This window comes from Leptonotus elevatus, chromosome 9 (assembly GCF_054856555.1).
Source record: "Leptonotus elevatus isolate MCC_2025b chromosome 9, RoL_Lele_1.0, whole genome shotgun sequence".
NCBI lineage: Eukaryota > Metazoa > Chordata > Actinopteri > Syngnathiformes > Syngnathidae > Leptonotus > Leptonotus elevatus.
Window position 1 is genome coordinate 11,432,504 of NC_141247.1, and position 14,334 is coordinate 11,446,837.

At 44.5% G+C, this 14,334-nt stretch overlaps 1 protein-coding gene across 8 annotated transcripts in view; it reads right to left on the minus strand.

Moving 5' to 3' along the window:
• LOC147168368 (teneurin-3) overlaps positions 1 to 14,334 on the minus strand; it is a 215,617-nt gene that overhangs the window by 84,675 nt on the left and 116,608 nt on the right. For 7 of the 8 annotated variants that reach the window (XM_086084930.1, XM_086084934.1, XM_086084933.1 and 4 more), the window contains 2 exons: positions 10,292 to 10,414; positions 6,858 to 7,072 (listed from right to left, as the gene is read on the minus strand). In XM_086084930.1, the coding sequence (XP_085941056.1) occupies positions 6,858 to 7,072; positions 10,292 to 10,414 (338 nt within the window). The remainder of the gene's footprint in view (positions 1 to 6,857; positions 7,073 to 10,291; positions 10,415 to 14,334) is intronic. The other variant, XM_086084935.1, reaches the window with a different exon arrangement.

Sequence of the window (14,334 nt, forward strand, 5' to 3'; positions counted from 1 at the left end):
GTGCGTGCGAGTGTGTGTGTATTCGTTAGCTCACCAAAAACCTATTAGAAAAAATCCCATACCGTTCACCAAAACCGAACACCGCCGTCAGGAGACCCGAGGGGACCAAAGAAAACAAAGGAAAGTGAAATCCAGCACCGGCCAGACACCACCCACCGGGCCACCAATCAGAATTCCTCACCAACTCCAGAAACATCTAAATTCCAACAAATCCAAAAAATCAGGGAGACCTCAAGAGACCAAAGGAGAGACTGAGGAAAGGAAGGAAGGTCAGACGAAGCAGAGTGAGATCCACAGACAACAGCCTCCACCGATTCAATGACCTGAGGAGGAAGCAGATTGTGTCTGAGTTTCGATAGATGCTGGTGTGGTGGATCTGGCATGCATGAAAATCTCCACCAAAGAGGGGAGCCGTCGACCCCTGCCAGGACAGAGCAAGCGCAACACCTCAGGGCCCCCCAGGCCGCGGCAGCGCCAAAGGACGACCCCCGGGCCCCGCCGGGGCCACCGGCCGGAGAGCAAACCCAGGAGCAGGAGCGCCCCCCACCCCAACACGGCCCTCGCCCCCAACCCAACGCAGCAGGACAGGGCACTGCAGGCCCGCCAGGCACCCCACCGGTCCACAGCCCCCGCTCCCCCCACGACCCCCCGCCCCCCATCCTAATTTTCAAAGTGTTCACACAAAGTAATGCTATGCTGCATCATCAAGCATATATTTTTTTAAGAAGTACTAAACCATGAGCCTTAGAACTATGGAGCAAGCATCCGATTGGCACCATCAAACAATCAGTTTCAAACATGCTGCTTTGCCTCCCGGTAGCAAATAATGAATATGGATTTAAATGAATGTTTCTGAAAGTAGAAGGGGATAAGAAAACACATTAAAACAGGATTTCTTTCCAGGGAATGCAACATACAAGGACCTCGACAACCATTTTTTTTGGCTTACTTTCGTGCCGCGCAGGTAAAGTCGACCCTTTGATTGCAGCAGGGGGTAGGGGGGTGAGGTAAGGGGGCTGGGTGGATGTTATTAACCCGGCGGAAGTTGGCTTCTTTGTGCGAGGAGGAAGCAATAATACAGTCCCATCCCACATAGCTTAGAGCCTTCCGGTCGAGTGCATCCATCTCGATGAGGTTGCTTGAACCCCTTCTAAGCTCATCTCGAACCAACAATAGTGGTGACATTAGGCGTAGGAAGTCAGAGGACAAACACAACTTCAGATTGAGTGACCTGCAACAAATTCTCCGGGAAAACAGCCCAACAAAAGTCCATTTTTCCCCCCTCTGGTTTGTTTTCTTTGTACGGCTGCAGACAGGGACTCAATAGCATGAGGACAAGGTCTATATTTGACAAGAGGAGTAAAAGCTGTTACTCGTAAATGTTGTCTCCCCTTTGCTGGCTGTGAATGGGACGCTCAATATCGCCGGCCGGGCTCTTTCATGCTCAGTTGAGTAAATGCATTGATCTGCGGCTGAATGCAGCTCCGAGGCGGCAGCGATTGACACGGCGTCCGGCATTGACACAAAAGGGGTCGTCTTGTTAATTACTCCGCTTTCCTCTTTGATTTTCCAGTTTATTTTTCTCTTTTTTTCTCTCTGTCCCACTCACCTGTGTGACCGACTCTGACACTCTCCTCTGCACTTGGGTGAAACCTCACGCTTATCTCTTAACCCCTATCCTCTAACTCGGTTAAACCATAATCCTAACCCTAACCATTTAAACCTAACATAACCTCCCAGCCCAAATCAACAAACCCCTAACTCTAGTTTCTTGTTACCTCCCTAGTGTACTCTCTTATTCAGTTGAGCTGTTGGCCTTGCTCCTCCATTAATTCCAAGCCCTAGCCTTAACCCTAATCCCCTAAACCTAACCCTAACGACCCAAATGCTCTAACCCTATCCTGTTGTCTTGTCCAATACTCCACTTTTCTATATTATAAAGTTGAACTTCCCCCCCCCCTCTTCTTTCCACCTTTTCAAAGCACCTAAATCTCGTTTCCTAAAACCCTAAACCAAACCCCCAACCGAAACCTTAAATAAATATCATGAACCTAACCCTAGGCCTTACTGTCTTGTTAATTACCCCGCTACCATCTTAGAATATGTTGAGCTTCTTTCCTCTTTCACCTTAAAAATGCAATCCATCTCACCTGCGTGGCCAACACAGCTCCCCTCTGCACTCGAGTGAAGTGCTTCTTCAGCTGGACAGAATGTCAACAAGGTGAGGCTGAGAGCTTCTTCTTTTTTTTGCACGTGGGGAATTCACCAATGTCATTCAAGAGACACGTTGGAACATTTTGGAAACACTTGAGTGGGTAAATGGCCGACACGTAAGAGACAGTGAAAGATGTGTGCAAGGTAAATCAGAGTAAAAGTTAAAGACACATCTATTTACTCAATCATAGTGAATTTTCTTAAAATATATATAATGTTTGTGGATACTGACGATATTGATTTTTGATACTCATCAAACCTTAACATTAGCTCGTACTTGAACCTAACTCTCATGCACTCAATAGTGTTTTTTTGTAGAATGCAACTGTTACGGTCCACGACGTTCATGGCCGTTTGTTTTATTTGTTTTATTTGTGTGTGTGCGGGCGGTGTGAGCGCTCCTCCCTGATTGGTGGGGTTTTTCTCAGACTCTGTCCACCAATCAGGGCAAGGGAGGAGCGCTGATTACCGCATCGGCTTCAGGTGCAGGACCAGCTGTGGTCATTAGTGTCTGGCTCTCACCTCTCACGTGTGTGTTTTTTGTGTTCCACTGTCGCTTTGTTTTCAGTGCATGCCAGCCATAAATTAGTCTGGTCATTCATTCCACTATCCATTCGCATGACTTTGCCATTATTTTGTCCATTCATTCATCAATCCGTTATCCATTCATTGATGCGCTGTGGCAGTTGGAAGAGCGTCAGCTCCGTTCCGTGTTGTGAGGTATAGTATGCTTCGTCATGTGTCGTTCCACCAGTATGTCTACCCATTTTGTTTACGCCACTTCCTTCTACCTTGCGTGTTACCCGCGCACCATAACATACCCGTGCCACCCAGCACGTTACAGCTACATCTAATACTAAATCTAACCCTCTAACAGAACCCTCAAACCCAACAGCGCTAATCCCCTAACTCTTACTGTAACCTTTTTATTTTTTATTTTTTTTCTTTTCTTTTTTTTTAAGAGCTCAGTATTGTTCATTCGGAAATGTCATCATCATTGCTCTTTTTTATTTTTTTTATTTTTTTTAATATATATATATATATATATATATATATATATATATATATATATATATATATATATATACATATATATATATATATATATATATATATATATATATATACATATATATATATATATATATTTTTTTTTTTTTGTGTGTGTGTGGGTGAGTATGTGTATGTGCGTGCGTGTGTGTATTTGTTAGCTCACCAGAAAACCTATTAGAAAAAAATCTCATACCGTTCACCTAAATCGAACACCAGGAGACCCGAGGGGACCGAAGAAAACCAAGGAAGGTGAAATCCAGCACCGACCAGACACCCCCCACCAGAACTCCTCCCCAGCCCAAGAAACATCCAGACCCCAACAAATCCAAAAAACATAAAATCAGGGAGGCCTCAAGAGACCAAAGGAGAGACCGAGAAAAGGAAGGAAGGAAGGAAGGACAGACGAAGCCGCGTGAGATCCGCAGACACCAGCCTCCACCGATTCAATAACCTGAGGAGGAAACAGATTGTGTCTGAGTTTCGGTAGATGCTGGTGTGGTGGATCTGGCATGCATGAAAATCTCCACCAAAGAGGGGAGCCGTCGACCCCCGCCGGAACAGAGCAAGCGCAACACCTCAGGGCCCCCCAGGCCGCGGCAGCGCCAAAGGACGACCCCCGGGCCCCGCCAGGGCCACCGGCCGGAGAGCAAACCCAGGAGCAGGAGCGCCCCCCGCCCCAACACGGCCCGCGCCCCCGGCCCAACGCAGCAGGACGGGGCACTGCAGGCCCACCAGGCACCCCACCGGCCACCAACCCCCGCCCCCCCACGACCCCCCGCCCCCCATCCACCCCCGCCACCCACCCCAACCCAGCCCCAGCCGCCCCCACGCCCCCAATCCCCCAGACACCCCCCACCCCCAGCACCCCCCACCCCGCAACCCCCACCACCCCCGACCCCACCCCGACCAACCGGCAGCCCCCCAACCCCCGACCCCCAGCCCCCGGGGACCACCCGCACCCAGGCACCGGCGCCGAAGAGGGGCCAGACAGCGGAGCGGAGAGGGCAGCCGCGCCCACCCCACCCCCCGCCGTGTGGAAGGACGGAACACCGGGGGCAGAAGGGGGAGATGGGGGCACCGGAGGGCGGCCGACACCCCCGAACCCCAGGCCCAGCGGGGGAAGGCCCCGGTCGTCACCCCAGCGTTCTTTGTGAAAATTAACCCCTGTTACTGAGTCCGCCAGCTCGCGGACTGGCGAACTTTACCCCTAAACCGTGAATGTGACCCCACCCAGTGTATATACAAGTGTGTGTGTGTGTGGTGCATTAAAATTAGGAGCAGGTGAACCGGAGCCGATGGAAATGATATTCCCACGCTCCGATCCACCCGCCACCCAAGCATGTTGCTGAGTGTATGTGGTGCATTAAAAAAAATAGATAGGGCGGGGGGGGGGGGGGGTGGCGACACGGACAGGGGACCGCAGCACTGCTCTATACTGCGGCCCCCAACCGATGGCACCCCCACAAGCCCCCCCCCCCCACCCACAAGTTGTGTGGTGTATTAAAATTGGAGGGGAGTTGTAGGGTGAAGACGGTGTTTCCACCCTACCCCACCCCCCAAAGTGTGTTATGTGCCCTATATGTCTATAAAAGTGTATTGTGCAAACCTAGTGTAGTGAGTTAAGAGGTGTGACCAGCGGGGCCCCCCCCAACCGGGCGGGGGCAGGAGGCGCACCGGCCCACCAAGCCCCCACCCACCCCACCAGGACCCCGGCGGGCATATGGGACCCGTCCGGCGGGGCGATAGGGCTCGCCCCCCGGATACTGGGTCCCGCCCGAGGTGTCAGGACGCCCACCGGAGCGGGGCGGGCACGACACCAAACCCCAGCCACCCCCGCCGGCCCCCATAGCACCGAGACCCGGGCCATGGATGGAGCCCCCGGCCCAGGGGAGGGGAAGGAAGGCGTACCGGGGAAGGGGAAGGGAGGAGGGAAGGGGACGACAAGAAGGGCAGGGGGCAGCGGCAGGGACGCAAGGAGAGGGGGAGAGGAGGAGGAAGGGCGACGAGGGAGAGGGGACAGGGAGGCGGAGGACGGGCGGGGAGAGGCGAGGAGGGAGAGGCAGCAAGGGGGAGGAAGGGGGAGGGGAGAGGGAACCACCGGGCACCCCGGCGGCCCACAGGCCCCGAACCGCGTCGCCGGGCCCAGAGCGACGGACCGCGCCGGAACGGCGCCGCCCCCGACACCAGGGAAAGCCCCGCAACGCAGCACCCCCCAAGAGACCCAGGGAACGGCCAAGACGCAGCCGCCACCCAGCAGCCAACAGAGGGGCAGACCCGCCCACTCCCCGCCAGGGGGGACAGCACCCACAGAATTAACCCACTGGCATGCCGTGAATCCGAATATCAACCCCTGGTGCCCATCGGAGGTGAATCCGCTCGATCCCGCTGGCAGCAGCCGGGTTCCTGACTATAGAAACACAACCATTAGCTACAAATTGCCCAATACAGAAACATCAATGCAAGTTATAACGCTGCTGTGGCTCTCGCTAACAGGCAGAATTAAAATCCAAGTTTAGGTTAAAAAATTCTATATACGTAGACCATGTTTCTTTAAATTTTGACATTTGGTTTTTATTTGAGGCAGATATTTTTTTCCATTAAAATATGATTTATGAGGAGGTTAGACCATTGGTCGATATTCAAAGTTTGTTTATTTTTCCAGTTAACAAGAATTGTTTTTTTTGCGATAGTAAGGGCTACAAGTATAGATTGAAATTGTTTATGTGGTAAGTCAATTGTTGTTAAGTCACCTAGCAAACACAAGTTTGGAGAGAACGGTATCCTACAGTCCAAGACAGCGGAAAGTTTTTCTAAGACTTTAGTCCAGAAACACATAACCGGAGTACATAACCATAAAGCATGAAAATAAGTGTCTGTAGTGTTTTGTAAACACTGGAGACAAATGTCGGAGTCTGAGAGTCCCATTTTCTTCATCATATATTGAGTAATGTATGTTCTGTGAATAATTTTATATTGGATAAGTTGTAAATTTGTGTGTTTTGTCATTTTAAAAACATTTTCACAAACTTGAATCCAAAAGACAGATTCCGGAGCTATAGACAAGTCTGTTTCCCATTTTGAGATGGGTAAAGACGTTTTATCAGTATATGAAAGTAACTTATATATTTTTGAGAGTTTTTTTGTTGTTGTCGGAGAAAGCTTGGTAATATCTTTAGCTAACTCTTACTGTAACCTTAACACCCTAACGCCTAATCGTATATCTCTAACCCCTAAACTGAACCTTTTATCCATAACTCTTAACTTCCTAACCTTCAAAACCCCTTAAACCCTGATCCTAATCCCAACATGAAATCAAAGAATCTGTCACTGTTGTCTCTACAATAAGTTCGCCGTCATTGCTCCTAAATGATAGATGTCATCACAGCTTGCTAAATTGAGTATTTTTCAAATGGGAATTTGTGGCACAGCATTGCAAACTTGCGCAGCAGAATTTACACAATTGCTGTGATAAGTACAGTGTGAAAGGACCTTGGCCCCCGGAACTGCAGTTTTAATGCCATGGTCGAATTTAGCAGATTACCTTGTTCTGTAAACATAACCACAACCCATGTAAAAGCTGAAGTCCTTACCTGCGTGTGAGACGGTGCAAGACCCTTGCGCCCATAAACACCTATCAGAGCGTTCTTCTGCACCGAGATGTTGAATTTGAGGAAGCGTGGCTTGTCCACGTTGACCTGGGAACGCCAGAACACGCCTGGTGGAACACTTTGACCCGCGCTCTTTCCGACATCCACGGGCCCCGTGTCCACAGAGTTGCTCTCCTGGTGGGGAATGATCGTCCTTCCTGTGGGGCGGAAACAGAAACATTGCTATTACTACTTTGGTCAGGACTCAGTTTGCGATTTAATGTTAAGATTAGCAGTTTCAGCTCAAATGCTATGTGCTGTGCTTGCTAAAGAGTGGTCTTATAAGCGACCCGTATATTTTCCAGCTTCACAGTAAGGGTTGTACACTTCACAACTCCACAATGATGTTTTGAGCGTGATGCTGACTCCAGTCAGTCACGTGTTTTTAGCTCGAAAACGCTGCAGGAGCAGTAAAAAGGGAAAAGACAGGCTCGAGCAGGATTTTGAGCAACTATTATTTTACCAGCATGTTTTTATTTTGAAGGTCTGAGTTTAGCTACCGGTTAAAACTAATGATGCCCCAGTGTTGGCAGGCGAGCTGTTATCACCTGCAGTTATAAATGAAAAATATCAAAGAGCAAGGAATTGTTCTACTACACACAGGTCTGTGATTATTTGCAAATGCTAAAAATTCCCACTATGCAGAAAAATTTGCGGTGGTGGATCAAAAAGCAAGGACAGGTTTTCACGTTCTGCCATGCTGTGCAAGCTTTACCTGGCTGTCTCAGGGGCAAGCACACCAACCAAGAGGGTTTTTTGTTTTGTTTTTATAATCATGCAACAGCTGGTGAACCTTTACCGAGTCCATGTCGATACTCTTGTATTCTGAGATGTATGCTCTGCATTCAGTGTATGGGCAGTTCGGTGTTGGTGAATACGGATCATTGCAAAGCATTCTCTTCTCCTGTGATGTTTTAAAAATTATATTACTGTGCTGAAAATATATCAATGGCATCATCATCAACTACTTAACGTCTACAAGACTGCCGCCACATTTGTGCCGACTTAAAACAATTCAAGTTGTGCAACCCCTACTAGAAAACCAGAAAACTATTCTGAGAATAGTAGAAGCTGGAGTGTAAATGTGTCCATAGACCTAAGAACCTATAAAGAAAGTAATGAGTTGAGCCCTATTATTAACCAAACACCAGCAGATGTGAGCAGTCATAAGAATTCAAGTGTGGGTTTGAATTTCCTGGATGTCAATAAAGATGATCTTTTGTTATGTGGACACACCGTCTTTAGTGATGATTAGAATTCCAGCAGTTGGGACGCTCAACAATGTTATGTGTATTCATAATAGCTCAACCCAGTCTTCCTTGTTCTTGCCATTTCCTTTTTTTTCTTTAATATTGCTGGGGGGGTTTCAACAGACACTGTCATATGGTTGCTCCACAATCTTGTGTGTCCAAATTTATGTCATTTAAGCTCTTTTTACCCCCCAAACTTAAGTCATTTTGCTCTGCTCAATCTGTCTTGTTCCTTGTTACTTTCGCCACAACAATAATCCGTTTTTTTTACTAGTAGCATATGGTCATTCCACAATGTTGTGTGCATCTGTGGAGCTACGCAATTTATACTTGTTCCGCCCAGTCTCTCTTATAATAGTCACATTCACACTAGTAGACACTGACGTATGGTCGTTCCATAATGTGTGCTTATGTACTGCACCGTGGCATCCAGTCGGTCTCACCCTTTTCCAGTTTTTCTCTTTAGTAGTGCCCCAAGTGGATGATGATGTGTGAGCACTCCACAATGTTTTGATCGTCCATATTTACAGTATGTCCTGGGAGCTATGCCACTTGTTTGTTCCGCATGATCTGCCTCGTTTCATGCTGTTTCTTTGCATTTCCCACAAACAGCCTTGTTGTTCCAAGTAGACGCTGAGGTATGGACTTGCCATAATGTTGTGTGTGTTCTTTAGGCAGTACGTACACTTGCTGCATTTCTCTATAATAGTCCCATTTTATTTCATTTTAAATGGTATTTTCACTTAACAATTATAATATACTGGTTACATTGATGAGCAAAGCAAACATACTGGACTGTTGTGTGTGTGTTTACATGCGGACACTACTTTCCTTGCTTCAGTGTTTGCGTTTAATGAGGCCATTGGCTGTCACTTTAACTCCAGTCAGAGGCAAGATTGGGAGCCAAGCGTAACCTCTGGGGAGAATAACGGCCGGCTATTGATCAGCCTTTAAAGAGCCCACAAGCTGCCCCACGCCGTATTCATTAACAGCGCTTATGAGGATTTGAAAGAAGCCGGGGTTCAACGAGCCAGTGTTACGCATTGTTTTACATGTGCTCAATGCTGCATTACTGTTTTCGCTTTTTTGTTTGGAGGCGTTAAGTGTTAAAGGTGAAGCAAAATGGGCCGCCTACTTGCCGATGAATAAAGAATGTTAACACATAATAATCAGGCATTGTGATAGTGGGATAATATTCATAATGCAAGAAGGATTAAACACCAAGCTGTTTCATAAGAAAGCTGCAACCAGTGAAACAAAAAGAGGGATAACGTATGTATTTTAAGGGTCTATAAGACAACTGCTCAAAAATACTCAGTCAAAAGTTAGAAAAAATTACAGCAGTTTCATTGATCGTCGAGAAACTGAAATGTCACAAAAAAGTCTCAAGGTCCCACGCCCGGAATTGAGTGATTGATCTAAAGCATCCATTCACGGGTGAATTCCAGAGAAACCTACCACTAGAGAATTTTTCCAAATGAGCCCAAATCTGAAGACTGTATACTAGACAGTTGGGCACTTTTATCTTGCACTGAAAATCAATTTGATACTGAGCTCTTTAAAAAAAAAATAATAATAAAAAAATCAATTTGAATTTCTTGTGATCTTTCTGAAATGGTGCCAAGGAAATATGTTAGCATCACACATGTCGATTGGATGACCATATTTGCACGTCACGAGGAGCTAAGTTTAGCATGGTTTGTTTGTGTAATTTATGGAATATCTTTCCCGCATGTGCGCTGGAATGTTTTAAATTAACCATAAATCAATCTGTAAGCCATTGTTTTTAACAGCAATGTTGTAAAACGACAAAATGTTTTGGCATCGTAGATTGTAAGGTTTAAACTATTAATACAAGTCCTTATAAATGTCTTTGGAGGGCTTTGATTACTTGTTTTTTTCAATATATAGTAGGTTTATTGAAGTTACTCACGTATTGAATCTTATTAGATTGTAACAGCTTGCCTAATGTAAATGCTGCAGAGCATAATGAGAAATTAATTATTAATCACTTAGGGGAAAGTGGCACATTAAGGAGTTGTCGTCCAGCGTTGTTATTAAGGGTGATAACTCACATTAAAGCATACATGCATAAAAGAAAAGACAATAATAGTGAATTTTCCTCACCGTCGGCGGCGAGGGCCGTGACGGCGCTGGATGGTGTGGGACCGGACTTTCTGACTCCATTTTCAAACGCTGGCTGGCTGTCCAACTCCTGCAGCTGCCAGTTGAGGCCGAAAAGATGCATTGCTGTGAAGTACACAGAAAAGCTGCGTGGGCGTGTGGAAGCAAATTAGCCCATAAAATATATAAAGCCGACAATTAAGGCACCTGTGTGATGATGCAGGCAGTGGTAGAAAGTACTCTAAGTATTGTACTTAAGTAAAACAAAATTCAGTTACAGTATATGTAATTTATTAGAGTATAGATCTTTTACTGCCCAAGTTTGAAAATTTGTACTTTCTAATAATCGTACTTTTTCAAAATAGGCTATGCTTGTTACTTTTTTCAACCTCCGTCAGATGATGACATGACGTAAAAAGATATGAATAGGAAGAGAAAAAGTTGAGATCTTGATTGATCAAGATCCTGGAGTCAAGGGGCAGACATCAGTGACACGAAGGAACATGAACAATAATATTTTTTGTCATCATGAGACTGTCCATTACTGTTTTTAATAGGACCATGGCCGTGCCCATTTGTCTCTCGTCCCTCCTTCAATCGCTCAACCCCTCTATCCTGTTTCTTTATCTAGTTACCCTCTGTTGCTATAAACTGGGTCTCTCCATCTTAACCCAACCCACAGAGTCTGGGTTCTGATCAACGTTTTTTTTCTTAAAGGCAGTTTGTTTTTTTTGCCTCTGTTGCCAAGTGTTTTGCTGTTTGGAGTTCAGTTAATTTTCTTTAATGTATGAGGAGTTTTGTCTTGACCTGCTCAACGTTTTAAGTGCCGTAAGATAATTGCTGTTGTGAATTGGCACAATATAAATGAAATTGAGTTGACTTGAACCACAGAACATTAACAATGATTGCCACAGATTCAACCAAGCGAGATGTTTTCGGCTCCATAAACCTACCTAGAAACCTCTGGCTTCCAAAAAGTCCCTATAAACAACACATACTATTAAGGTGTAAATTTTCCATTGATATGAGCTGCTAATTTAGCATTTCTTGTTGGTCGATTCACAATGTTAGCAACAAGTTATTTTGGTAGCATAGATGACAGCACTATAGCTAGCTAGCGCTTACTTTTACCGGCAAACCTTTTTTTGTTTTGTTGATATATAAACTTTATTAATTTTTCTAAGTCAAGGAATCACATTAGTACTGTAACTTTTGTCAGAGCCATACTTATTATCTGGACTTCTACTTATATACAGAGTTAGGAATATGTTCGCTCCCTTAGGATTCAGGCACAACAACTCTTTGGAAAACTGATAATTAATTTCACATTGTTTGTGCGTGCATGTTTTTTTTGCGACAAGGCGACACTGATAGCGGTCGTTTCAATCAAGGCGTGCAGGAGCCCTGTTGCTTTAGCACGTTTCCTCGCTGTTGGCACGGCAGTGTCGGCACATTAACACAGCGATGGTTTTATCAGAGCCCCAGAGGCACCAGCAGTGAGGATTTTAATGTTCCCTTTTAAATAAAACATTTGGTTTGGGGTGCTTTCCACACCTGTAAGTAGCTTTCTGGCTTGTGTTCTAAGCGTATCAAAATGTAACAAAGCCATGTGATGTCACTCTCTTCTCTCATTGGTCACAACTTGGATTGTAAACAGGAGATAGATTTGGAATTAGTGAACCAGCAAATTAAGTAGATCCCTGTTTCAGACCCTCCCGCGTTATGTGAAAAACTGCACTATAGAGAGATCGTATTTAAAAAAAAAACAAAAAAAACATTTAACCCTATTAAAACACACTTTGTATAGGATTCCTTAGTACCTGCTCTTACTCTTCCTGTGAAAACTGAGAAAATATCAAATAACATCACCATCACTTTGACGAAACAAAAAGCAGAATCTCTCTCTCACACTGGTTATTTGCCACTACCGGTTGAAGTATAAAGGTAAATACAATGATACCAAACATAATACAATTTTATATTATATACCAAACTGTTCAACTACTGTACATAACAATTCACCAGTAGCTAAGTGCTAGCATTTTATCTAAGATGCCATTGATGGGCCAACGGAAATTAGATAGTTAATGAAGATGTTTATGGAAATTAAAACTTCCAAACAAATACTTTAACACACAGAGCAGCAACACGCACAAACAGTAAACATCATAAGGGTTACAAAAATACCAAAATGCAACAAATAACGTAGTATTTCTCTCGCGGTCATTGGTGAAAAAAATGTAAACAGGAAGTAGGATTGCTTTATGGGTTAAAAAGTAATATTAGAATAAAGTGCAAATGAACACACACAAAAAACTACTTAATTTATTTTTGAAAAATGTCTTTCCATTTTGCTCTACCGTTACCTAATTGGTTTCAAAACACAAGCAGTCTGGCATCACCACCTGTCAGTGAGGTATCCCAAATCTCCTCAAGTCTCCATCTGCAGGTGAAGCAAAGATACCAGTCCTCCATTGAGTTTGCGACGGCAGCTTTCAAAGTAAGTGAGGAAAATAACAATGGCAGGGGTTGGTGTTGGTGTTGCATAATAAAACCACTGACTGTCTTTCATGCCGCTGTCATTATTGTTCCCGCATAATCTAAGTGTCTACTTCTTATTTTGGGGGAGGGAAACAATGTATGTTTGTAGAGTGAGAGTGAGAGAGAGTGTAAGAGACCAATCTCCTGCGAAGACAACTAGCCGACGAGAAAATGCTGAGGAAGCATCTTGATTCCCGGGCCATTTGATGTGCGGGAAAAAAAAGAAGTTTTTTCTTCCCCCTCCCCCTTGCCAGACGCCTCTGTAGATGGATATCGACTTGCAGTGAACAACTTGAGAGGTTGAGGGAGGCCGGAGAGGATATCAAATGTAGGGCGCACCAGACAAGAGAGTGAAAACTGCTTTGGAAAGTCTATCAATCACTGCTTTGTTAAGGAATGTCGGAAATGAAGCACTTTCAAAATATGTGCAAACAGACGAAAACGGTTTAATGCTACTGACTATTCTTGCCGCAATTCACATTCACTTCTGCACATAAAGTAGCTATGTGTTGTATATGTATGTGTTCAATTAATTCTTAACTGTTGATATGGTAGACTAGTATTGCTATTATTATACATTTTGCTAATTAAAATGCTGCTGTATTCAGTCATCGTGTTTCTATAGTTCATTATCCATATCTAATCAATAAACTATTGATACATGTAGTTTTTATGTTGCTACATACAATGCTGCTGACTATTCTGTTGGTGACAATGATGAAGCCTCCTTTAGCGTGTTTGGATATTTGGTAGACGGTGTTGCACCATGCTGGACGTTAACACGGCCTTGGCACAACTGACAGTTTGGTGGCTGAAAGTAGACGAGCAGTAAACTTTATACCTGCTCGAACAATGTCTAAGTATTGGTGCAGGTAAAGTAAAATTATTTTGGTGAATTTGATCGAGGCAGATATCATTATTTCATTCATATATCTAACAATAGTGCACTCCCTGAATTAGTATAGAAATTCATTCATTGAGCACATTACTATTATTATGATCTTTATTATATATATATATATATATATATATATATAATAAAGATCCATCCACTTTCTTAACTGCTTAGTCCTCACAAGGGTCCCGGGGGGTGCTGGAGCCTATCCCAGCTGGCTTCGGGCAGTAGGCGGGGTAAACCCTGAACTGTTTATATATATATATATATATATATATATATATATATATATATATATATATATATATATATATTAGGAACAGGTCTCACCTGTTAGGTCAACCAAATATGATCTTATTTTGACTCACAGGTCACTGCTCTCCCTGTATCGCTGTCCAATGTTTGTGCCAATTGGCTCTTAAATCAGATTTTCCCCCTTCGAGCACTTTTATTCCACCTGGGGCCCATTCTCCACTTACCTTGTGAATATCCCATCATTTCCATAAATTATTCCGGCAACCTTGGCCCGTCGCAATGAATATTTATGGTCGGGCGCGAAAAAAAATCCCCTTTCCCGCTTAAAGCTGACCTTTTATCTGTTATGTTAAGA